General features: G+C 34.7%; 1 protein-coding gene across 22 annotated transcripts in view; it reads right to left on the minus strand.

Moving 5' to 3' along the window:
- The window catches only part of VPS13B (vacuolar protein sorting 13 homolog B), a 1,048,068-nt gene that overhangs the window by 742,219 nt on the left and 278,136 nt on the right, over positions 1 to 27,713 (minus strand). For 19 of the 22 annotated variants that reach the window (XR_011966588.1, XR_011966589.1, XM_072606871.1 and 16 more), the window contains 2 exons: positions 15,823 to 15,957; positions 14,550 to 14,723 (listed from right to left, as the gene is read on the minus strand). Coding sequence is in view for 19 of the 22 variants with exons in the window: in XM_072606871.1 (XP_072462972.1) it covers positions 14,550 to 14,723; positions 15,823 to 15,957 (309 nt within the window). In the remaining 3 variants the exon portion in view is untranslated. Of the gene's footprint in view, positions 1 to 14,545; positions 14,724 to 15,822; positions 15,958 to 27,713 lie in introns of those variants that run through there. The other 3 variants (XM_072606881.1, XM_072606880.1, XR_011966590.1) reach the window with 3 other exon arrangements.

Genomic DNA, 27,713 nt, shown 5'->3' on the forward strand with positions numbered 1-27,713 from the left:
CTAGATGGTATGGTAAAGAGATCAGTACCCTACTTTTATATGTAACATCTTTAACATTTGCTCTCCTTTCGGTGCATGTGATTAAATGTAACATTTTGAAATCCCAAAGTTCTGAGAAAAACATAAATTCTTGTCTCACAGCTGCTGTTTGACTCTGGAAACACATGCATTTTCTTTTCAAGCATCTACCATCAGAAGTCCCAAAGGAATGGCACTGGAGAACACCTGCATCTCTTCATTTAGTTCCAATAACAGAGCCTAAACTCCCAAATTACAAAACTAGACGCTCTGTTCAGCTGTAGTTACATTTTGCCCCTAATTCCCGTGAACAAAAATGCTAGGAGCATGAAATCATTCAGGCAAGCTCTGTCATCGAGAGGATAAGATTTTTTGCACCAGAAGCCCAGTGGGAACATGATAGAAAACTGGCAACAATTACAGATAAAGTATATAGTGAAGTCCTCAGGGAGGAGAGAGGAAATGTAATAAGATAGATGGGTATAATTTTTACACATTTATGCCCAAGCCACAAATGTGAATTGTCTTTAATTGCTACAATATATAAGCATTCTTACCCATATATCCTGTCCAAAATACTAAAAACATACTTCAAGGCAATTCACTTAATTCTCCATTGAGAAGCCAATTTCTTCAGAACATAAAGGACATTCCAAATAAATTAAAATGTAGAACATAAAATTCTGTTTCCACCTTTAAACTACTTCAATACTTCATTGTAATACAAACAATCAAAGCAGAGGAGCAAAATAAATGTTACCAAAGAAAAGGGGGGTACGGGGAATCCCAAGAATGGTTTTTAATTTTAGAAGACTGAAATGTGTAGACCTAGGCTTTCTTTTTGAATAGCACTTACTTAACAAAGTCACCTTTATCTGACGATGAACATTTCATGCCACTGTTAGGCTCATCATATATAGACATTCAATGAAATTTTATGCTGTGTGTGTGTGTGTGTGTGTGTGTGTGTAAAACCTAGTCTATTTTCGAAGAGAAATGTCCTAAAGTGAGACTATATTTAAACTGGAACTTCTAAAAACTATTAATTTTCATTACCACACTATTTTAAGAGAAATTCAGTTTGTCAAGTATTTAAATTAAAGGATCACAGTCTATTTTCTAATCCAAGATGACCAATCAGCACTGTTAAACATAGTTAGGAAATGTCATTTTTAACTAGCTTTATATTTTAAATGTAAAAAGAAAGCATTCAACTTCTATCAGTAATTTAAAATCATTTTAAGATACATCATCATTTTTGTTCTTTAACAGCTCATAATGCCCAAAAAATTAGACAAAACTATTTACATACACAGATTTTACTTAAATTCTAGGAATTTTCTTAATTGTCACTTTTCTTAGGAATTTACCATAGAAGAAATGTGCCATGCTGAAACTATCAAAATTCTTGAGCAAATGCTTAAAAAGATCGCAGTTAATCATTAACTCCTACAAAATTTGACATTAACATTTCTAAACCAACTTGGTCCAACTCAGAAGAAAAAAAATGTGTTTTTTTTTTCAAGAAAGATGTCACTCTTAAATGTATGGGAGAACAATTCTGTCCTATGATAGGGATTTTGTGAAGATATAAAAGTTATTTATTAAATCTACAAATGCCAAGAAGCGAATATTTCTAAAATGATAGATAACAGAAGGAAGATTCAAAACCATTTCAAAAAGGTAAACCAAAATCAACAAGATAAAATTTAATAGGGGGTATAAATGCAAATTACAGCATTTAGGTTCAAAAAAATCAATTATACAAGTAAAGTATGCAGGACACATGATTTTACAGCTGTCTGTATGAAAAATAACTAGGGTTTAACATCTGAACACATCAAATATTCACCAAAAATAGGACTTGGCTACTAAAAAATTAATCTTGCTTTGGTGGATCATGGTGATACAATACAGATCACCATCTTCGAACTCTGTCTTATTCAAGTCCCCCAACCATCCTATGCTCTCTTTCCCAGCCAAAAAAAAAACTTTAATAGCTACATTGTGATACAATGGAAAGAACACTGGTGTCAAGAGTATCTAGATTCAATTCTCAGCTCAGCTACTTGCTCAGTGGATAAATATCAGCATGGCTGACCTGTTGCAATTGCATATGGCTTACCTTACATGGAGAATAATCACCAATACTATTCTTGGGCAAAACTAAGTAGTTGGGTTCATGTATGCCTGACTCCACAAAGCCTTTTCTGAAAAAGTGCAGGGAAGTCCTATCCAATTCCAAATGTTGATATGATCAACATATCAAGAACCAAGCAATTACTATATTAAGCAGTCACTATATTCAATACTGTGCTAGGCTCTGTGGATATGAATATGATGAAACAATCCACACTCGTAATCTGGGAAAAAATGTCTCCCCCTACTCCAAACCATTTTCCATTCAGTCATCAAAGTGATTTTCCTAAGGTACAAGGCCAATCATATTCACTTCCCCATGGCTCCCTATTTCCTCCAGAATCAAATACAAAACCTTCATTTTGCCTTTAAAAACTCATCATTACCTAGTCCCCGCCTACCTCTCCTGTCTCATTATTACTTTATTCCTCAAAATGTAGTCTTCGTTCTTGACACGCTGGCCTCCTAGATGTTCCATGAACAAGATACTACATCTTTCAGCTCTAGGCATTCTCTCTAGTTGCCCTCCATGCCAGGAATGCTCTCCCTCCTCATCTCCACCTACTGGTTTTACAGACTTCCTTTTAAGTCCCAACTAAAATCTCATCTTCCAGAGGAAGATCCTATAAATTCTAATGTCTTCCCTCTATTGAACATTTCTTATTTATCTTGTCTATAGCTTGTTTGTCCATACTTGTCTTCTTCTTGTCTCCCCCATTAGATTGTAAGCTCTTTGAAAGCAAGGATTGCTCTTGCCTCTTTTTGTATCCCCAGTGCTCGGCATAGTGCCTGGCAAATAGATGCTTAATAACTATTTATTGACTATGACATGCAAGCAAAGTCACTTAAACATCTCTATATTTTTCTTCATTGTTTCCTCATATGTAAAATGAGGGATCTTGATTAAATGAGAGAGGGTTTCATCAGTTTGAAGCCATTTAATGAATTAAATCAATAAACTTAATCAGCATTTACTATGTACAAGGCACTGGAGATGCAAAGAAAAAGTAAAAATAGTCTCTGTTACTCAAGTGTTCCCTTATATTTTATGAATAATAAGTACAAACATAGGTACAGACAAGATACATAAAAATAACCTTAGAGGAGAAGGAACTAACAACCATACTGAAAAATGTGCTAGAGGAGTCTTAAAGAAAGCCAGAGATACTAAAAAAAAATGGAGGTGAGGAGAAAGACTATTCCAGGCATGGGGATTGAGAATGCGGATTCAAGGATGACACTGAGATTGTAAACCAGTGTGAATGAAAAAACAGCGATATCTTCGACAGTAAGGGGGAGTGTCAGAATAATACAGCAGAGACCTCATTTTAATACCTAGTGGGTAATCTCATTCTCCTATATGACTGATTCCTCTCCTACATCAGCAATACATGATATACATGATCACTTTTATGCCGTTGTACAAGAGCAAGTCATCACCTTATAAGAAGTGAGAACCTATGCAGCCTCACTGTATACCTTTCTAGTGCTATCTAACTTACTTTAATTTTATCTAGATCACAATATTCACCTCAATTGAGAGCTGAATGAATACAAATACATAGAGTAAATCCTAAGAAGCAATAGCCCCACTGTACTTGACACTAGTTAGATTATATGGGGGGTACAATATTCAATTTTGGACCCTTCTCCAAGACAAGCATTTACCAACAGAGGGAGAGACAGACAAGACAAAGACTCAGAGAAGAGGAGAAAAAAATGGGAGACAGAGACAGAGAATGGGAGAAGAAAACAAGGTAATATGAAGCAATTCAAAGACTAGTTTAGTATAGCGAAGTGATGGAAGATGGAGGGAAGATATGATAACTTTCCTAAATGCTAAAATATAAAGGTAGAAATAGAATCATGCTGTGGTGCTTTTTAAGAGTAAAACTAAAACAAATGGGAGGAAATAATAGAATTTAAGTTCTTTAGTTAAAACAAATAAAAAGAAACAAACATTTTGGTGTAATTGTAACGATCAGGTGTGGCCCTTATGTCCCTGTGGACCAGGGATCCTTCGTTTCCCACAACAGGGGTTAGTTTTCCTTAAAAGGCAATGAAGCGATCCCTGATATCCCTGATATCCCTGTCTCCCTTGACAACTTCATGGTCACCAAAGATCATAAAAAGTTCTACCCATTTACATGGAGTCATAAATTTCATGGTAGATTTCCGAAGACCATGTAAATTCCCAGAACCTACCCTGTTGACCTGACACATTTCCATAAGGAGATGAGACAGGGCTGCATCCAGAAAAGCTGTGTCACTGTATCATTGTTGCATATTCTTTATGTGTTAGAGCAAAGTTAACCTCCTTCTTTTCAGCACTCAATGATGAGGGTGGCTCATTTCTTCCCACCAGTGAACCTGAGCGGGTTGCTGGTATTAAGGCAGTCCTTTACAACCTTAAAAAACAGAAACTGCCTTCCTTTTGTTGCTTGGGGGGAGGAGGTGAGGGAAAACCATGGGTTGCAAACATTTATATATTGTCAAACTCAGCAGATGTATCGGATAGTTTTGGTGACTTTTTTTCCTTTATTCTTTGTTATAAAGATGCAATTACTTTTTTTAAAAAAGAATGTAAGATCCTTGAAGAAATGGATGGTTCTGATTAAATCTTTATATTCCTATAGCCTAGAATACTGCTATGTTCACTGAACTGAAAAGAAACTTCAGAAAGGTAGGTATCAGAGTCAACATAAAAAGTAAAATTTTAATAGCTATGCACGTCCTACAAACATTTGGACCTTGCAGGCCAAGTCTGAGCCCTTATTTTTAGAGATAAGGTAAAGGAGACTGAGAGAGGTTAAGTGAGTTGCCCATGATCTCAAAGCAATTAAATATCCCTGAAAACAACATTTAAACCCCAGTCTGTGAAGCTATAGGGTCAGCACCCTCCCCATCATGCCCCATTGCTACCTCAAATAGCAAGCGGAATTCTCAAGGTTTCCATTCCAAATAATAGGCAGGCACAGCCCTGCACAATTTTCACGACCAGATGAGATAAGGCTTGTTCAGGGTGATACATCTATATACATAAGGCATAAGACTTTTTCCAAGGTCTTTAATAAAGTCCAAGATTTCATCCATGCCTTTGGTATCTTCCATCTTTTAGAAACCAAATCTTGAACACTCATACAATTCTGCTGCCTCCAGCATGGATCTCCTGTCTACACACAGTAATTTTAATATAATTGCATTTTGCATCCTTGCTCTTGAAAAAATATATGATTTGCCCATGGCAACCACAAATGTCTCTTCTGGTAAGTGTGTGTGTGTGTGTGTGTGTGTGTGTCTGTGTGTCTGTGTGTGTCTGTCTGTGTCTGTCTGTGTCTGTGTCTGTGTGTGTGTGTGTCTGTCTGTGTCTGTCTGTGTCTGTCTCTGTGTGTGTGTGTCTGTGTGTGTGTCTCTGTGTGTGTGTGTCTGTGTGTGTGTCTGTGTGTGTGTCTGTGTACATCTAAATCATTCAAGATACCTCCAAATCTCTAATAGAAATAACCATTTTCAATGACTCTTCAAACATAAATATAAGGTTAAACAATACAAAAATTGTTGATCAAGGATGAACATCAAAATCCTTAACGCTGGGATTGACAAGAGCAAACAGAGAATCCAAATTCAACAGGGATTTCCTGTGTATAGTGAAATCCTCCAGACACTCCTGCTTTATGTTTACAGGATTGCTGGAACATTGCAGAACCTGCAGAAGCTGTCTATAACCACTGTTAACATTCTCAACAAAAGAGTTTGGGCTTGATGGTGCACACAGGAACTACGAAGTGGATAAACATCTCTTGCACACTTTTACAGAAACCTGTAGCTTGTCCATCATTAAGCATATCAGAGACAAACAATACAAATAGGTGAGTTGGGTCCAGAATTATGTGGGAGAAGGAAGAGAAGAATGGACTGATTATTTTTAGAAAACTGCAAAATATCTTTAATGACAAGTCTTCTCCCAGAAACAAAGCCCCATTATTTTAATACCAGTCTTCCACCCATGTTATATCACTGGGAAACATGGAATCCAACACTGAAGAATGTAAAATGAATATCACAGAGTACAAAAAGGGCTGTATGATGGGTGTGAGTAGGCAGTAAAATGTGACCAATGAAGAACATCAAAAAAGAGGTAAAAATGTCAACAGGAAAATGTATGTCCATAGGAGATGATGGACATCTCCATCAAATGTAGTGAGGGTCAGGGAGGACAAATGAATAATCTAAAAGCTTAACTGGTATCCTTGCAAAGAAAAGAAAAATTGAGGAAGGCCTCTAGCATACTGTGAAGACCTCATGTGGTGAACTTGTAGGAGGATATAGATTGGCACGCCTATGATCACTGAAATGAACACCAAATTAATTCAATCACAGATCTTTCTGAGTACAGCTATCCTAGAGTGGCACTATAGCTTCTGGCCTACCTGGGAGTTTGAACTGGATAACCTATCTCTAGGGTTCCTTTAAATTCCAAGAATTTATAATACTCCAAGATTATAAATAACTAAAAAAAGATTTTGGATAGCCATCTATTGAGTTTCTCTTTCTCAAGTCCCCTCCTACTTCAGTTCATCTTTCACAAAGTTGGCAAAGTGATTTTCCTGAACCTTAAGTCTAATTGTATCATCACCCTGCTCCAGTGGCTCCCTACTGCCCCCCAAAACCATGCACACATGCAAACACTCAAACACATACCGTTTACTTATATATTTGATATTAATTATATAATATTATATACAATAGATATTTGTATGTAAGTATACTGTATTATGTATTTTATGTGTGTAAACATGTGCATATATAAGTGCAGGTCTGTGTGTATGTATATGTGTACATACACACATATGACATTTAAATCTCTCCACAACCCCTTTGGCCTTGACAGTCTTTTTAAACATTACTTTCTGATTCACAATCTGAAATCCTGTCATACTGTTCCATTCTTTGTTCCATATACATGATATTCCATCTTCTGTTCTCCATTCATTTGCACTAAGCTGTTCCCCATCCCTACAATGCATTTCCCCCTCCTCTCTGCCTCTTAGAATCTATGATTACTTTCAAGACTCAGTTCAAGCACCACCTTCTACATGAAAATTTTGCTAATCATCATAATTTCGAATGCAGTCGGTCAATAAGCATTTATTAAGTGTCTATTATATGGCAAGTATTGTTCAATAAGCACTGGGAATAAAAAGAAAAAGACAGTCCCTGCTCTCAAGTTACACACAACCTGATGGGAGAGAAAAAATACAAAAAATTATGCACAAACAAGCTAAATAAAGGATAAGCCAGAAATAATTTAATTACTCCTCCCCAAATTACCTTTTTTCTGTGGGCATTTTACAGTTATACAGATACATACTCACATATTTTCACACTGTCCCTCCAAATGGAATTTAAGCTCTTTGAGGGCTTAGTATAGTGTCCACTTACTAAAGTGTTCAAACACTTTATAAATGCTTGTTGATGTACAAAGTATCAAAAAGTAGATGTAGTGGTAAAATGGCGAGAATCTGTTAATAAATAGCCTATCTACTCTTGCCCATTTTTACCTTTTCAACATTTCTCTCCTTTCCAGGTTTTTGTGATACCACTCTGATCTGATTTTCTTCCTTTTTTGTGTGACTTCTCCTTCTCAGTCTCTTTCTGGAATCTTCATATTGGTCAGGCCTGCTAAACAGGGATACCTTCTGAGGTTCTGTCCTTTGCTCTCTTTTCTCCCTTTATACTATCTAATTTGGTAATCTCATTACCACCCACAGATACAATTTTCCTCTCTATGCAGATGAGTAATAAATAGGAGAAACCACTCCTTTGACCTCTAGTCTTAAACCTCCAACTGTCTATTGGATACAACAACTGGATGACCCACAGATATCTTAAATTCAACATGTCCAAAATCTATCTTTCCTCTGCAGTTCTCCTTTCTCCCTAACGTCCCTATTACTGTCAAGGATGTCAACATTTTACTAACAGCCCAAACCCAGGTGTCATACCTGACTTCTCACTCTTATTTACCTCCATTGGCCAATCAGTTGCCAAATTCTGTTGTTTCTACCTTCACAATATTTCTCATATGTATCCCCTCCTCTCCTATGACATTTGCCACCCAAGTACACGTCCTTATCACCTAACACCTCATCTACTATAATAGCCTTCTGGTTGGTCTCCCTGCCTCAAGTTTTTCTCCTCTCCAGTCGAACATTCAGTTGTCAGAGTAATCTTCTTAAAACACCATCTCTCCTTTACTCAGCATATTATAGTTGCTTCCATTACTTCGAGGACAAAATATAGAATTATCTGGTTGGTTTTTATACCTCTTTGCAATCTGGCTCCTTCCTCCCTACCTTTAGTCTTCTTATATTTTATTCTCCTCCATATACCTTTTGATTTAGTAACACTAGCCCTCCTGCTGCTCCTCACTCTCTGCACCTTTCTACTAATGATCTCCCCATTCCTGAAACGATCTCCCTCCTTTTTTCCACCTCCTGGCTTCCCTAACTTCCTTTAAGAATCACCTCAAATCCCACCTACAGCAAACAACCAACAACCAAAAAAAACTTTTCAACCCTCTCCCCCATACACTGCCAGCTTCTTACCTCTGGGATTATTTTCAGATTATATAGATTAACTAATACTTGCCATTACATTTTCAAATACGTTCACAATCTAGCTAGCTCTGGCTAGCTAATCTAGCCAGAATGGCCTTCTTTATCCTTCTCAAACCTGATGCTCCATCTCTCTTCTCCCTGCCTCTGGCTGATTCATGTGCCTCAGGCAGTCTCCTCACTTCTACTTCACTGTGTCCTACTCTTATTTTAAGATATAGCTCAAGCAACATCTTCTATAAGAAGCTTTCCTTAGTTCCTCAAACTGCCAATGCTCTCCTTTCCAAAAAACCTACTTCTTAACCACTTTATATATACTTACATTTATTCAATTTGTATCTATGTTTTTTATATTTGCTATTTGGTCTCCTTCCACCAGTCCCTCTTATTAGAAGGGACTATTTCATTCTGAAACTTGCTCCCCAACATTATGCCTATCACATGGCCAGTGGTTAATATTTGTTGATTGACTCAAGACTCACAACATCAAACAACTTAAAGGAAGTATACTACATGTTGGATATAGCCCTTGTATAGAATTTACAGGAACTAAGGCATGAGCACACTAAACAGGTAAGGGTGAGATCTACATCATGAGAAGGCAATACCCAAATCTATATTACTACACATTCATTACATTACTGGAGGGCATATCTAATCAATTTACAACAATCACCAACACCACTGTTTCAATGATATGCTGCAACTTTTTTTTCTTTCTAATTGTATCTAGTTTTGGAAAAGATTAATTCTACTGAGCTAAAGTTACAAAATGAAATTTTTAACTTTGTTTTTATTAGGGTTTTTTCAAAATAGGTTGATAGCTGGATTGCTTGAGTGAAAGGACATTATGGGTAAGAAAACAATCTAGTAATACAAGTCTTTATATACTATTTCTCTGAACTGAACCAGCTTCCAGCACGTCCTCTGGAGGACTGAGTGATATAAGATAAAAATACTTCTAAGTCAAGTAACAGTTTTTAAAAAAGAGAGATTAACTTCCTAATAGAAGGAAGAATAGTAAATAACAACTAATTTAGGGCTGTCCCCTATCCCTGCAAAGTTCTCTCTCCTCATCTTTGGCTTGCCTAGTTTCCTTTTAGTTCCAACTAAAATCCTATCTTCTAAAGAAAGCCCTCCCCAAACCCGCTTACTTCTAAGGTCTTCTCTCTGTTAATTATATTTATAAAAAAAAAAGATTTGTTTTCAGTTTTCACCATTCACTTCCATAAGATTTTGAGTTCCAAATTTTCTCCTCATTCCCCCCCGCCACAAGCCAGTGTGGAATCTAATACAGGCTCTACATACACACTCATATTAAACATATTTTCACATTAGTCATGTTGTAAAAAAGAATTAGAATCAATGAGAGAAATCACAAGAAAGAAGAAATGTTAACCATTCCTTATTTATCCTATACAAAGAGTGCCTGTACATTTTTGTTTGCTTATCTCCCCAATTATACTATGAGTTTCTCAAAGCCAAGGACTGTCTTTTTCTTATTGTTGTATTCCCAGCACTTAGTATAGTGTCTAATATGTAGTAGGCAATAAATCAACATTAATTGACTGTTTGACTGACAATGTGGATATACATTAAGGACAACTAGTTTTGATCCAGCTGAGAGAAACTCTCTCATGAGTTGTCCATCATTTTCCACCATCTAAGATGAAGAGAGCTCCTAGGGTTTGTCACAGCTATTTTGTAGTCAGGCAACCAGGAAGTAATGTTAACAGCCTAACCTGTTAGTAGTCCCTGAGGCCAATGAAGTCCCAATGATAGGTTCAATACTTTTTAAGAAACATACATTATTATTGATATCTTTCATTTTTTCATAGCACCAAAAATTTTCCTATTATCACTTTCCCTTTCAGAAAGCCATCCACATGACAAAATTTTCAGAGAAAAAATAAAAAATCAATAGTTCTCAATATTTTTTAAAGGAAAAACTAGCCTAACTTGGAAGGAAACAAGGCTTAGGATATTATTGCTACCACACCTATGCAGAAGCCCCTGATTTTCATAGCACAAAGAGGATAATACACAATAGACATATTATTTCTTTAACCAGTATACCCTTTTACCCAACATCAACTATGGTATTCAATACCTTAGGCTGTAAAATGTTTTTGTATTTATATCTGAATATAAGGAAATGTAAAATACTTCCACAATCACAACAACTGCTTATAGTTAAACAAAGTTTTAAGACTTATAAAACTCCTTACATACATTCCTTTTACTAATTCTAATAATGGCCCTATGAGGTATGTAGTATAAGCAGTATTATCCCCATTTTATAAATAAGCAAACTGAGGGTTTCAAAGAGGTTTTGTTAATCACTAAAATTTATTTCTAAGTATCAGGTTCAGGAATTGAGAGAAAATTTTTGCAGTCTATTTGAGTTTTCTTTCCGCACTGGCACAAAAACAGAAGATGTACTGGAATATAATTTTCACTCTAATACCTTAATATCTAATCAACTAGATAGGTAAGTAAGTCAATCCATAAGCATGTAGTAAATGCTTACTAAATTAACGACCTTTTATTACCTTAAGTGTCAGGTATTGTGGTAAGCACTAAGAATGTAAAGAAAAGCAAAAACAATCTTCCTGACACCAAGAAGAGCACATTTTAATGATGGCAATAATACGTAAATAATTAGGTACATGCAATCTATATGCAGCATAGATGACAAAGGGTAATCTCAGAAGGAAATAGGAGGGAATAGGAAAGGTCTCCTTCAGAAGGTCTGGTCAAGGGATTAAACATTTAATAAGAGCTTACTATGTACCAAGAACTATGCTAAGTGGCAAAGAAAGGCAAAAATAGTTCTGGCCTCAAGGAGCTAACCTTCTAATGGGGGAGTAAATAATTATGTACACACAAGATATATAGGCACGAATAAGTGGAATTAAGTATAAATAGATGGTATTTTAACTGAATCATGAAGGAAGCTAGGGAAATTGTAGTAGAAGTGAGGAGTAAGAGAATTCTAGACATGGAAACTACCAGGGAAAAGGCACAGAGTGAAGACGAAGTGTCTTATCTGAGGAACAGCAAAAAGGCCATTACAGTTGGAGTGAATGGATGGAAATAAAGTGTTAAGACAAGAAAGGCAGGGACAAATCAGGTAATGAAGAGCTTTAAATCCAAAACAGAAGTCACTGAGTGTCTTGCTTCGGTCTCAGTGACAGGTAGTTAAAAACTATAGATAGGATACTGTTCCCTGGTCTCAAAGTCAGCTCTCTTTTCCTTACACCACGAAGCAATTAATCAATCAATTAATCAACAGGGCAATAAATTAAGGAAGAGGGTACTTTTTTACAGAGTGATTCCAAAATGTGGAAAACTCACTCTCTGGTTCCAAGATAGCTTCATCTCTTTCCAAGCAGGGAAAACACTACAAATCACAGGATTTTTACAGACATTCCCCTTGCAAGATAGGTAGTCTAAAACTACTCTTAATGACTATTATAAATAAAATGGACTAGAAAATGCTTTCAGATTCCTTTAAAATGCAAAATCTACAATTTTTTCATTTAGATTTCACATTCATGAAAAAAAGAAACTAAGGAAAGCTACTGTTTCTCATTTTTTTCTCCAAAACTTCCCTAAACAAAGTTGTGTTTAAATCTGCGCAGTGCCTGGAATACAGTAACTGCTTATTGAATGCTTAATGACTTAATAAATACTTAATTTCAAATAATAACTCTAATGCGTTCAAATAAAAAAAGGGCTAAGGGAGATGTGTTTGGATCTCAAGCAGAGTAAACTATGCTAATCACAGAAAAGAATGAGACAAAATTTATTATGACAATAGTTTATATTTGTACATATATGTTTTGCTATATATACTTGCCAATACATGGAAAATAAATTTCTTACTTCTTTTCATAGTCATCTGACTCTCACTCATGGTTCCCTACTTTCTTTTTATATTCATGCAGTAAATATTCTGCTCCTTCTTCCTTACAGCTTTTCCTTTAAAGCTTACTTTTTGGTTTTCTTCTGTTTAATGGCCATATAATTTGTTGGTCAGTGCTTTTAATAAATAATTTTTTTTCTTTTGTGGAAGCATTTACACAAAATGCCAGGTGTTTTCCCATCCCTTAACTCCTACCATGATTCTTAAAGGAAGTCTGTTAAGCCTTTTACCAAACTGCGCTAAAAACATTTGACTTTAGCTCTTAAGCCTCTCAATTCATACAGTATTCTGCATTCCACTACCAATCCCACAAATTCCAGAAGTCCTAGGGGAAATTCATTGAGCACCTCACCTGATGCATATTTTACTGCTTCCTAAAAAAGCTAAGTCTATTCTGGTTACTTTGGGGTTTTTTGGTTAATTGAGACATCTTTGTATTTTTTTTAAGTTCCAAAGTCCAAGTGCACTTGCTCATCCTATGCAGAGCACCTGTCCTACAGAGACCTATTTAAATCTTTTACACAAATGTAAGATGAAAATTAATTACTTTAAAGCTGGTTTAATTAATAACAATATGTATGGGCACTATAAACCATGTAATAAATTCCTCAAGAACAAATAGGTGTGCTGGGATGGAATGGGATAGAAAATTTAAACAGAACACCTCTGTTGGGTGTATAGTATAACGAGAATAATTATAATGATAACAGAACTAACACTTATATAGCACTTTAAGGTTTATGAAGCACTTTGCACACTTCCCATTTAATCTTCTCCACAACCCTATAAGTGCTGTTATTATCCACATTTCAGAAGTAAAGAATTTAAGACTAAGACATGTTAAGTGACTTGTTCATGGTCATGTGAGCAAACAGGTGAATGTCTTGAAACAAGATTCAGGCTCCTTTGTGGATTCAAGCCTAATGTTCTATCCACTGTGTAACCAGACCTAGTTTTAAGAAAAACATATTAACTTTGAAAATTAAAGCCAAGCTAAAGGAAAATCTTCAAAATATCAATCAAATGTTCACATTCCAAATTTACAAACATTCCCAATTAAACACATCACAAACAGTCATGGTTTTGAATCTTCCCAAATAAAGTGTAAAACAACATGAAGGACCAGCTATAACCATAGATTTATTATTACATTTATGATTTCCCTTTAAGTTACCTAGAACAAATCAGAACTATATATAAAAATGAATAATTAATAAATTGTTGATAAAAATATCAAAAAGTTATTTGAGCCATCTTGACAAGTTAAATCATACCAAATCAGATCCGGAAGAGCACTTAATATAACCCACGACTAAACAAGAATCCCCTCCACAACATTCCCAACAAGTAGCCATCCAAAACACACACACATACGCACACACTCACCCATTCTAAAGGAAAGGGAAATGCACTACTTCCTAAGAACACTGCTTCCACCTAAAAGTCCTACTGGTTTGGGATTTTGAGGTTGAGGAAAAAGTAGAAAATTATGGCATTTGGTCAAAGTCAAATGATGAATAAAAGAAATAAAAGTAAATTTTCTCTATTACAAATTAAGGGGGAGAATGCATATATATATATGTAGAACTCTCAACTTTTCTAACCCATTGGATGTTTGCACATGTATGTGAAGAGGATATGGTTCATAAAGGCAAATTTACTTACCTAAAATCATTACAACTTAAGAAAAGAATAAAATGACAATTTATTCATTTGGATTTTCAAAAAGGATAACTTAAGTTTTATACTTAATAGTTACAGTCTTCAAGAGACATATTTCACTCAAAAGAAGTCTTGCCGGAAATGAAAGTTCAAAATAATATGAACTTAAAAAAAAGTTTTGTACTTACCTGAATTATGACAGTAGTCCACAGATTGGGGAATTTGCATTGTAAAGGTTATCAAATCTGGGGCTAACAGGGACTCTGGCTTTCTGCTTTCATTGAGCCATTTGCTGCTGTGGAGGTCTTTGGTGTCAGAAGGGCCCTGAATTAAGGGAATCAGTTTCTCTTTTCCATTCTCACCTAAATAAAAATATCAGTGTTAACCTTTAAATTACAAACACTTTCTCCCATGGGCAACTGGCCCATGTTTTAACATATCTTAAAATATCAAGTTAACAGGCAATATTATTAGCAGAATGACTAGAATTTATATCCATTATATTCATCAATCTATTTTATACTGCACTTATCTTTTTATAACTATAATCTGAGATAAATTAAATAATCCTAAATTAAAAGTCCAAATTATAAATTCACTTAAAACAGTTATGCCCCTCAAATCATTTGAAATACGTCATCTAAAGAATGCTATAATATTTGGAACCCAAATAGTAAGACAATTTAACTAATATAAATCTATTTTTTTTATTATTAAATGAGTTTTTAATGCTTTTTTTTATTATGTACATTATCAGTTAACCCTCTCCCCACAACCCCAGAAAGCCAAATCTTGTAACAAACAGAATATTTTAAAGACAAAAAAGGAGAAAATATTCAACATAACCAGCACAAATGTATTTTATAATTCAAAACTGAAAGTAAATAGAGTTAAGTGGAAATCAAATATAAAAAATAAAGGATAAGAAAGTTGACCAGCTTCTCAATATAGACTATTTTTAAAATTAGTAACATGAACTTTTTAAAAAAATTTTTTGATATATCATTACAATGACAGGCTATATCTAGTTGTCTATCATGGTCAATTCTCCTCCCAAGCATACCAGTGAAGGAAAAAAAAATACCTTAAAAGTGTTTTGCAGCTAAGAAGATATGTATAATACATATGTATGCATGTATATATGTGTATCACACAAACTTACATTACGATTTGGTGTAAAAAATGTATACATTTTCAAGAAACTCTTTAAAAATAATTTCTCTAATTTTCTTCAAAATTAATCTTTACAAATAAAGAGAATTTTTTAAATAAAAAAAATTTATTAAGCCAAGTAGCATCATCCTGGCAAAATAAAAAGGAAAAAAGAGAAATAAAAATTTAAAAACCCTCTGATTCATAGGAACAATGAGTAAATTCTTGTTTCAGTAACGCTCCTTGTAAAAAGTAAGGCCAATTCTCCTATACAGGCAATAAAGTTTTACATGGTCCAGCTGCACATACCTGGGGCTTTGGCACAAATTTTTATTGATCCCACGGTCCCAGAGGCACATTTGACCAATGATGTGCTGCAGTACTTCAATTCAACATTCTGGATTGAGCCCTCAAGAGTTGGCAAGGGATTCTTAGATTTCACACCTAATAAAAGAAAACTGCAAATGTACTAGCTGGTTGAATTTAAATAATTTTTATATTCCTTCACCAAGGCATTTAAACTTAATTATGCTTTAATTATCTACCTCAGATGTTCTTATAATATTTGTGCTATGTTTCATAGTTTAGTGTTTAGGAGGTGAGAGAATACAATTTTAAAATATATGATCTGTAATAACTATATTTATACAGTCAACCACCAAAATTATATAGAAAAACAGATTATTCAGAAATAGATAATTTTTAAAATATTTATATATGGCTTTGATATTTATGCTATGAACTGGGAATTGCAACATTTGCTTTCCTAATTAATTTCATTTAGATTTTAAGTAAAATTATTTTGCAAAGGCAATGAGCTTAGACTCCCTAACAGTAGACTGAAGGACACAAAAGGATGACAAAGCATAATTTTTAAATAGTAAATAATCTACATGTGAATAATTCCCAAATAAATCTAAAAAGGATTATATTTCAACCTACCCACCAATAAGTATTTATTGAATGCTAAGTATTTGCTAAGTGGGGGATTATTTTTTAAAGGCTTACCTTCCAATTCAATTCAGTATTTATTACCTATTATATCCTGCCACTATCCTAAATTTGGGCTGTAAAGATAAATACAATATAGTCCCTTTTCTCAGAGAGCTAACATTCTATTGGATATGGATACTTATCCTCAAGAAGTCTGCAATTTAGAAGTATTATAGGATTTGAGGAAAGGTAAAAGGACCAGTAAGAGAGAAAAGCTAGACAGGATTTGGAACAGGTCTCAAATTATGGATAGGATTAAGGTTGAGAGATAAGAGGAAAGGACATTATACCTATTGAAAAGTTGACTATATTCGTATCCATAATTCACAAGTTTCTACATTTAAGTATAAATGAATATACCTGGTTATAACTCCCTTTCTTTTCTCCTCACTCCTCATGTTAGATATATATTATCCTTCATGTTACAGATTCTTGTGAATGACTAACAAAGTCACTAAATAAACTTTCAATTATTGGTCACAACTGCACACATTAAAGATAATTTGCCTTTCTTTTCTAACTATAGCTGTTATTTGTTAAGCCCACACACTTCTTTTATTTGGCAGATGATAAGATCATAGATTTATGGATGCAAAGGACATTAGAGATTATCTAGTCCTATTATTTTGTTTTATAGACAAGGAACTAAAGCCCAGAAAGTCTCAATGACTTGGTCAGTGTCTTGCACAGAGTAAGTGACAAGGCCAAAATCTGAACCCAAGTCTTGTTACTCTGGCACTCTTTCTAGCAACAAGCTGCCTTCCAATGACTTAATTCAAAATGAGCAATTGCATTTCTAAATCTGGAACAGTGATTATGTGAATTTGATACATTTTGTATTCTTTTTCAGGACCTGACATTTATGATGCATCATCTAAAACTTCAGCATGTCTTGAAAAGTATGAAATAAGACAAAATTAAACATTCAACTTCCCTTTACCATAAATTGACTACTTAAATACCCCAATGTCTTCTATAATATGCAAATATCAAGCTCAATAGAGGTAAATAGCAATGTGTAAAGTCTGAAAAATAAAACAAGCTACAGAATCCATTCATCTTTCCCATTCTCTTCAGCAGATGAATTCATTTGCACACAGAAGCTCCCAAATGATTTTCTCAAAGGCTTTTTATTGTAGTCAGGATTTATAAGCTGAAACTGGGACATATCTAAAAGCATCTGAGTACATCAATTTAATTGTCTTCATTTATGATCATTTATCATGATTTCTATTATACTCAGCACTTAATAGCACTTGAAAAATACTTTGCCTTTGGTCACAAGAAAAAAGTGGGTTTAGTGCTTTCATATTAGTCCATATCTTAAAATATATTAGGTAATTATAAAACTATTTGACACAGGAAAGTGTTTTTTATACCCTTTCCTAATAAAAGGCTCAGAAATAAAGTGAAATAGCAGAGGTGTCATTGGAGGTCAAAGTTAAAAGTCAATTGGCAAACCCACAAAGACAGGCTTACTAAATAACTGTCCACAAAATTTCTGATTCAGTCAATAGTATTTAAAGTTCTTATTTTAATAAGCATGCATTTATTTAGCCATATCTTATAGAAATTTTGATACCCAAAATACTAGTTATCAGAATCATAATTTATTCTGGGGGCAAACTTAAAAAGAATTAGGGGCTTAAAGCTAACATTTTTTAAACTACTATAAATTTAAATAACAGACAAAGAGAACACATTATAATAAAATCTTGATAGCCTATTCTAATAAAGACAGCTGCTAAATGACAAACAATTGTGGATTTCTCCTCCATCTTATATTAATTTTCAATAGTAGTCAAAAATTAAGGCAAAAGGAAGAGAAAGAGAAGTGAATAGTGAAGATAATCTTGTATCAAATAATAACAAACTGTTAATCCCTCATATTGATGCCTAAATTAACACAGAATATTAGGAAAATAGTAAGTTAGCAACTGAACGAATAAAAGAGAAAAAAGGGAAATGAAAATGTTTGTATTCGAATGAAAAAACGTATAGCTAGATGAAAAAAGCTTTTTAATTGAATCATACAAAAATGCAAACAGTATACATGGATGTGTACTTAAGACAGACAGGTACTATTCAATAGTTATCTGAATCTGTAAGTCAATGAACCAGCATTTATCAAGTGACAGGCACTTCATAAAGTTGTAGGGATACCAAAAAAAAAAAAAAAATGTCATGGACCTGCTCTCAAGGAGCTTACATACCAATGACAGATAACACACAAACCACTCTGCAAATACAAGATATATACACACACATATACATGTATAAGTGTGTATATAATATGTACATATAAGTGTATATGTGTGTATTACATGTACATACACACACACGAGAGAGAGAGAGAGAAATTTCTGAGAGAAGACAGTAATGTTGGGGGAGACTGAGAAAAAGCTATTGTGAAAGACGGGATTTGGGTTGAGTCATGAAGCCAGGGAAGTCAGGAGGTGGAGGTGAGAAACAAGAGCACTCTAGGAAGTGAAAAGGCATGGAATTAGGAGATAGAAATACCCTGTGCAAAACAAAAAACAAAAACAAAAACAAAAACCACAAAGGAGTAAGAAGTCCACTATCATTATGTGTATGGAGTATGTGAATGAGAATTGCTGTAAAGAACTTTAAAATCCAAACAAAGGGTTTTAATCATGAAGGTAATAGGAAGTCCACTGGCGTGTATTGAGTTGGGGGGAGCAGTATGACATGCTCAGAACTGAACTTTAGAAAGATAACTTTGGCAGTTAAGTGAAGGACTGACAAAAGTGGGGAAAAATGGGAGGCAGGGAGAACAACCAGAAGGGTCTTGCAATACTCTAGGAATGAGGTGATAAGGGTCTATACTTGCATGGCACCCTTATAAGTGGAGAAAAGGGGACGTATATGAAGGATGCAGTGAAGGCAAAAATGACAAGATTTGGGAATAAAATGGATGTATGTAATGAGTGAGAGGAAGCAGTCAAGGATGATTAAGGGTATAAGGCTGAATAACTGAAAGGATAAATAGCCTAGACAATCAGAGGAAACCAGAATTAGGGAGGGTTTGGGCAAAAGAAAATGAGTTCTGTTTTGGATATGTTGAATTTGAGATACCTTCAAGTTACACAATTCAAAATGTCCAACAGGAAATTGATAATGAGACTGAAACTCAGAACAAAGGCCTGAAAAGAGAAGATCACTAGTCCCATGGGAGCTAATGAGGTTATGAAGTGACTGACTACAGCATGGAATTTTAATATTTTGGGGTCAATGGATCCATTACACAATGTGATAAAGACCCCTTAGGGATAAGGAAACCAATTATACTTAAATACAGCGATTGAAAAAAAAATTTAAATCATAAGTTCAGGTTCAGAACCTCTGTTAGAAAAGGAAAACGGGGCCCAGGACAAAGTTTCAGTGAAAACTGATGTTTAAAGGATATGACTTGGAGAAAAATCCAGCAAAGACTCAGAACGAGTAGTCATACATGTAAGAGGAGAATCAAGAGACAGAAAACCTAGAGATGAGAGGGTATTGAGAAGACATGGTAGAATGGAATCACTTGTGAACTTAAAAGTTTTTGCCTTGGGGAGGAGGTTCGTTGGTTGTTGTCCTTTGTTCTTGAAGAGGACCAAAATGGCATCACCATGATAAAGTGAAATTTCAGTGTGTCCAACTGTGGTTGATCAGACCAATATGAGCTCAAAATGCTCTACCACAGGTTGGGCACAGATAGTTCAGATGAATATGTGGGGTGGATACTTCAAATTTGCACATCCTATGTTTCCTTTTGTGCTATATCAATTCTACTTTGCTCACTGAGCACAGCAACCTTTCTGATGTGGGCACACCATGCTGAGCAGTCCTGTGCCAGTGCCTCCCATGCCGCACAATTAAATCCAAAGATCTTAAGAGGTACCTTGAGAGTGTCCTTGTATCACTTCTTCTGACCACCATGAGATCACCTGCCCCATGTGAGTTCTCCATAAAATAGTCTTTTTGGCAAGCTTACATTTTGCATTCGAACAACATGGCCAGCCCACAGGAGTTGTGCTCTCTGAAGCACAGTTTGAATGCTTGGCACGTTAGTTTGAGCAAAGACCTCAGTGCCTGGTACCTTATCCTGCCAGGTGATCTTCAGAATCTTCCTAAGACAGTTCAAATGGAAACGATTCAGTTTCCTGAAATGGCGCTGGTATACTGTTCATGTTTCATAGGCATACAATGAGGTCAGCACAACAACTCTGTAGACCTTTACTTGGCAGTCAGCCTAATACCTCTTCTCTCCCAAACTTTTCTACAGAGCCTCCCAAACACTAAGCTAGCTCTGGCAATGTGTGCATCAACCTCATTGTCAATGTGCATATCCCTGGAAAGTACACTACCAACAGAAGAGAACTTATCCACTGCATTCAAAACTTCTCCATTTGTTGTAACCCATAGTTACACGTACGGATGGTGTAGTGGTGAGAAGGTAAGATAGATTAAAGGAAGAGATAGTGTGGAAAGGCATCTGATGTGAGATGAGGAAAAGGGGAAGAGCACATAGCCTTAATCATATCAATGAAATGAAACAAGGTTTTAGGTGAGAGAGTGCAATGATGAGGGATGAGAGAAGAGCCATGGAAGGTTTGTGAAGAGATGAAAAGTGTCTGTGATGAGCGGGATAATGAACCCATTAGAGAGGTATAAAATGTTTGTGCACTGAGTACACATTTGGAATTAAGTAACATAAATTTGCAATGGACTTATTTATCAGTTTTCTCCATGTCTGTCAACAGCACAAAGGGAGGAATCACTGCAGTGAATGATGGCAGTATTCTACGGATGAAGTTCAATATAGTAATACAGAACATAGGTTAAGGGAGCAAGGCACTCAAGAGAAAAAGTATAAAGTAAAACTAGTTCATCAAGGGGTCAAGATGGGGAGGAAAGGAAAGCGTTGCCAGTGCAAGAATGATGGTCTGGGAAAGAACTATGGCAGGGGTGGGAAACACGAGGCTTCAAGGCTACATGTGACCCTATAGGTCCTTGGGTGAGGCCTTTTGACTGAGTCCAAGTTTTACAGAACAAATCCTCTTCTTAAAGGAATCTGTTCTGTGAAGTTTGGATTCAGTCAAAGGGCCCCACTTGAGGACCTAGAGAGCCACATGTAGCCTTGAGGCCACAGGTTCCCCACCTCTGAACTAAGAGGATGACTAAACATCCTCAATGAGGATGAAGAATTTTAAGGTTGCAAGGTAAAGGGAGAAATGGAATGATTAACAGATAAGGGAATTTCAGAGTTCATGAATATGAAAGTGGTGCTTTTATGGGTGTAGGCAAGATCAAGAGTATGATATCTTTGCATGTGGCTGAAGTGGCAAGGAGTAGTAGGTTATATGAAATGGATAAACTAAAGAACTGGAATATTACCATTTAATTTGAGAGTATGGAAAGACATGGAATCTTGAGGATGAAATAGTCTGGGATAACTCTTGGGATGAAGGAAATAAATCACTTTGGGAAGCATAAAAGAACTGTTCTGCCGCAATGAGGGCTCACTTGAGATTATGTAACATGAATCTTTAGTAGATTCAGTCAGCACAGTTTCTGGATTTTCTCTAGTTTTACTCAGTTACATCTGAATAGATGCAAAGGTGCAGGACAGTGGAAGGCATGCAAGGTTGAGGTTTGGCAAGTTAAGACCAGAGATAAGATAAAGGAGTTGAACTGATTCACCAAGAGGTCAAGCTAAGTAAGGTAGGACAGAGTAGCCAGTACAGGAATAATTGTCTGAAAAAGAACTGAGGTGAGAATGAACTAGGCTTAGGTTTGTTAAGAAGGGACAAAGGTGTAATAATAAAACATTATGATCAGACAAAGGAATTTCTGAACTCATGACCATGGACAATGCAACGTTTGTGGATGGTGGCAAGACCCTTAAATTATGACCATCTCTGTATGTAGCTGAGGCGGGAGAGAGGAATAACCTTAAAGTAAAGGTAAGTAACATCAATATTTATATACAGATCTGACTCAACTACTGCTACTACAGAGGAAGAATAATATTTGATGGTCATACTGAAAAGGGATTTTCCAGTCAAATTCTTTTACTTGAGCACTTCATGAGACAATGATTTTTCTCTCATACAACTTCACATCCTAGCAGAATTACATGAATATGCCTCTTCATATTAGTGTCTAAACTTCACCTAAGGTCTCTCAGGAATAAACATTTGCATGTGTCTCAGGAATCTATCTGGTTTTTAGAACTGAATTTCCAAGAGATAGTAATGATGTTTCTTGTCACTATTTCCCACACCAGTAGCCAAAACTGTACTACAGAATATAAAAATATTTTTAAAACATCTGTTATTATTTTACCCCAAAATGAATTTGATTTTCAAAAGTGATTATTGATAAGCAATCAGTCTCTAGCATGAATAAACTTTTGTTGCACAAGAGGAATAATGAAATGAGAATTCTGAAAAATATCTACTGTAAATTTTTGGAAATTCAATTATCTAAGTGTATTATTTTGAAAAGACTGGAGTAAGAACATCTGACAACTTAGGTACAAACCTTAACAGCTCCTCAATAATAACTCTGTAATTATTCAACTGCCACTCAGGTTTTAGCCCCATGGAATATCAATCAATATCTCACTTGACTTTAAAAGTTCTTGCCCTCTTTTTCCCAGCTACTACAAACAAAAGGTTGTGAGAAAAAAAATGAACAAAGAGCAAGCATAACCAAAAAAGAAGAAAATATAAGTAGTTCACTTTTCTAATATGCTCCACCCTAAATTTTGAAGGTATTCCTCTTAATTCCAAGGAAAAGTAGTAAAAAAAAAAAAAAAAAAGAAAAGGGGAATGGGAAGGGAGATAGGGAAAGGGGAAAGAACAGGAGGAAGGAGGAAAAAATAAAAATTTTGAAAAATTACTTTTGTGCACAAATTAATTTTGTACAGCTTGAAAGGCAGGATGGTGACAGATCGTGAAGAACTCTAAGCGTCAAAAAAGGGGTTACTGAGCAAGGAGGTTGATATTTTCAGATCTGTGCTTTAGCTAAAATCATTTTGGTAACTGTAGAAAATAAATTTAGAGTGAAGAGAGACTTGAGGCAGGGAGACCAATTAGGAAGTTACTGCGCTAATAGATATAAGAAGAGATTAGGAGTATGAAACATTGAAAACGAGATCCCATGATTTCAATTATCATTCTTATGCTGATAATTCTCAGATCTACTTATATAGTAATAACTTCTCTTTTAAGCTTCAGATTCATATTCAATCTGTTGCTAAGGTCTGTTGATTTTACTCTTATAACATCTCTCTTATATAGTTCCCTTTCTCTGCTAACACTCCCAGTCCCCTGGTACAGACCCATACAACCTCCCTGATTTGTCTCTCCAACCTGTAGTCCACCTTTCATTCATCTGTCAAACTGATCTTCCTATAAAGCACAGGTCTAACCATGTCACACCCCACCTCCCTCAAGTAAATAAACTCTATTGACTCTATCTTCTCCAGGATCAAATAAAAAATTCTCTGGCATTTAAAACCATTTACAACCTAACATCCTTCAAACTTTCAAATCTCCTTACACATTATCCTTTTCCTACCCCCTCCCTCAGTCTCAAAATTTACACTTTGATCCAAGAATACTGGTCTCCTTGTTGTTCCTTATACAAAAAACTATCTCTACACTCCAGGCATTTTCGCTGGCTGTCCCTCATGCCTGAAATGCTCTCCCTCCTCATCTCTGGCTTCTGGATTCCCTGGGTCCTTCAGGTCTCACTTAAAGTCTCACCTTTGACAAAAAAGTCCTTCCTGAGAGCCCTTAATGCTAATAGTGCCTTCTCAATATGAACAGGCAGTTTTCAAAAGAAGAATCAAGGCTATTAGTAGCCAAATGAAAAATTATCTAGAATCATTAATAGAGAAATGCAAATTAAAACTCTGAAGTACCACTTCATACCCATCAGAATGCCTAACATGACAAAAAAGAAAAATGACAAATCTGGAGGGGATGTGGAAAACAGATACACCAATGCACGGTTGGTAGAACAGTAGAAACTAGTCATTCTCAAGCAAAATCTGAAATAATGCCCAAAGGGCTATAAAACTGTGCATTTCCTCTGACCCAGCAATACTGATACTAAGTCTGTACCAAAAAGATATAAAATAATAAGGAAAAGGACCTATAAATATTTATATCAGCTCTTTTTTGTGGTGGCAAAAAAAAAAAAATACCAGAAATTGAAGGGAGGTCCATTAATTGGGAATGACTAAAAAGTTGTGGTATATGATTGCAATGGAATATTATTTCTGCTATAAGAATGATTTCAGAAAAACCTGGGAAGACATTATTTGAACTGATGCAACCTGAAATGAACAGACCTAGAAGGACACTGTGTACAGGAACAGCAATATTGTAAGAATGAGTAACTGTGAAATACTTAGCTCCTCTAATCAACACAATAATTCACAACAATTCCAAAGGAGTCATGATGAAAAATGCTATCCACCTCCAGAGAGAGAACTGATGAACTCAGTGCATGATGAAACATATTTTCTACTTTCTTAATTTTTCTTGCTTTTTAACTGTGCCACATAGCTAAGATAAATCATGTTTTGCATGACTTCGTATGTATAATGGCAATTATATTTCTTGGCTTCTCATTGGATGAGGGAGGGGGAAGAGGGAGAAAATTTGGAACTGAAAAGAAAAACAGCTTTTTAAAAAAAATGCTAGTGCCTTCTCTCTACCGATCATCTCCAATTTGCCATGTGCATATCTTGTTTGTACATAGTTGTTTACATGTTTTCTTCCCTATTAGAATGTTAAAGTGTCCTTTGGAACAGGGACTATCTTTTGCCTTTCTTTGTAATCCCAGCCTGACACACAGTAGGTACTTCATACCTATTTAATGACTGATGGACTGTGAAGTGGCCCATTTTGAACGTTATAAAGAATGTCCCTTTCTCAGACTTTGATTGAACACTATAAAGAAGTTCTTTAATCATTTTGAGAGAATTATAAAGCACTGGTCCTTAAATTAAGATAACTATAGTCCATGCTCTAGTTAATTGTTGAGAGAAATGTATCACACATCAGAAAAGCAACAGCAAAAATAAATTTAATTAGAAGTTATTAAAAAGAAAACTATTTTGTGAAGAGTATCACAGAGAAGGAATTAATATCAATACCAAATATATATACACCAAACTGTATAACATTTAAAATAATGAAAAAATCAAATCATATACAGAGAAATAGACAGTAAAATTATAGCAATAGAGGACCTCAATTCACCCCTCTCAGACTAGAATAAATCTATATTTTTTTTTAAAAAAGAAGTGAAAGATCTGAATAGAATTTTAGAAAAGTTAACAATGATAAGCCTAGAAATTACTGAATAGAAATGGAGTGTGTAGGCATGAATACATATACATAAGCATGTGTATATATGTTATATCTTTATCTATCTCAGCTGTGCATGATACTTTTATAGAAATTGACCGTGTATTACAACAACCTCACAAATGACAAAAAGCAGAAATATTAAATGTAACTTTTATGGGCCACAGTGATATAAAAATTATATTTAATAAAGGACAAAGGATAAAATGTTAACAAATTAATTGGAAACTAAATAATCATAAAAATGGGTCTAAAAAAACAAATCACAGAAACAATAATTTCATTAGAGATGATGACAACAATGAGACATCAAAACAAAATGTTTAGGATCTAGTGAAAGCAGTATTTAGGGACTATGTTATATCTCTAATCAACTAATAGGGAATAAAACTAATCAAATTAAAAATCTCAAGTTAGACACCAAAATTAAAATCCTAAAAATCAAAGAAGACACTAATAAAATTCAAAATAATAATAACAACAATAATGAAACCTGAAGTTGGCTTTTCTTAAATGAACAGCATAACTAATAAGCCACTACCTAACTTGATTTTTTAAAAGAAAACCAAATAATCGTATCAAAAATAGAAAAAAGTGATTCAAAACTAATGAAGAATAAAAGAAATTATTAGGAAATATTATCACCTAATTATATGCAATAACTTTGAAAATCAAAATGAAAGAAATGAATATTTACAAAATGAAAGTGATGAGATTAATAAAAAAAAAAAAAAGAGGATTCAACTCAATCTTTAAAAAAAAAAAAAAGAAAGAAAAGAAAAAGAAACTGCAGAAGCAAATGGACTCCCGAAAGAAAAAAATCCAATACTGACTTACAAGTGAATTTCATCATTTTAAAAAACAATTAATTCCTTTCTCCATAAACTATTTAAAGAAGAAAAAAGGAAAAGAATTGGCACTATCAAGTTCTTTCTATAACATATAAAAAGAACTTGATACAGGAAGATTCAAAACAAAGAATGAAAATTGTGGAGCAATATCATTAATATTGATGCAAAATTTTAACCAAAACCTTAGCCAAGAAATTTCAGCAATATATCAGAAAAATTATATACTATGATCAGGTTGGATTCATCATAGAAATGTAGGGCTACTTTAATATTAGAACTATAAACATATAAACATAACTATTAATACAAAAAAACAAAAATCATGATTATATAAATAGATACAGAAAATACTTTTGACAAGGTACAATACTCATTCGTGTTAAAGTAACTAGAAGTCATAGGAATAAATATAACTTTCCTCAATATTATAAGAAGTATCTATCAAAAGGGGCAGGCAGGTGGTTTAATGGATAGAGTGCTGGCTCTGGAATCAAGAAGACTCACCTTTCTGAGTTCAGATCTGGCCTCAGACACTTACAAGCTGTAAGACATGGGGAGAATCACGTAACCCTGTTTGCTTCATTTCCTCATCTGTAAAATGAGTTAGACAAGGAAATGGCAAAGTATCTTTGCCAAGAAAACCTCAAATGGGGTCATCAAGAGTTGAACACATCTGAAAACAACTAAACAACAACATCAATCAAAAACCAAAAAGGAGCATTATTTGTAATGGGAGTTTTACTAAAGACCTTTCCAATAATATCAGGAGCAAAGCAAAGATGCACTTATCATGAATATGATACTAGAAATGCTAGCTATAGTAATAAGAAAAGAAAAAGAAATTAAAGGAATAAATAGAGAAAAACAAAAGTGTTTGGGAAACTATTGGGAAATTGGAAAGTAGTTGGGCAGAAACTAGGTCTAATCCAATATTTAACAACATGTATCAAAATAATCTACTAAT

The sequence above is a fragment of the Notamacropus eugenii genome, chromosome 4 (genome assembly GCF_028372415.1).
Source record: "Notamacropus eugenii isolate mMacEug1 chromosome 4, mMacEug1.pri_v2, whole genome shotgun sequence".
Classification (NCBI taxonomy): Eukaryota; Metazoa; Chordata; class Mammalia; order Diprotodontia; family Macropodidae; genus Notamacropus; species Notamacropus eugenii.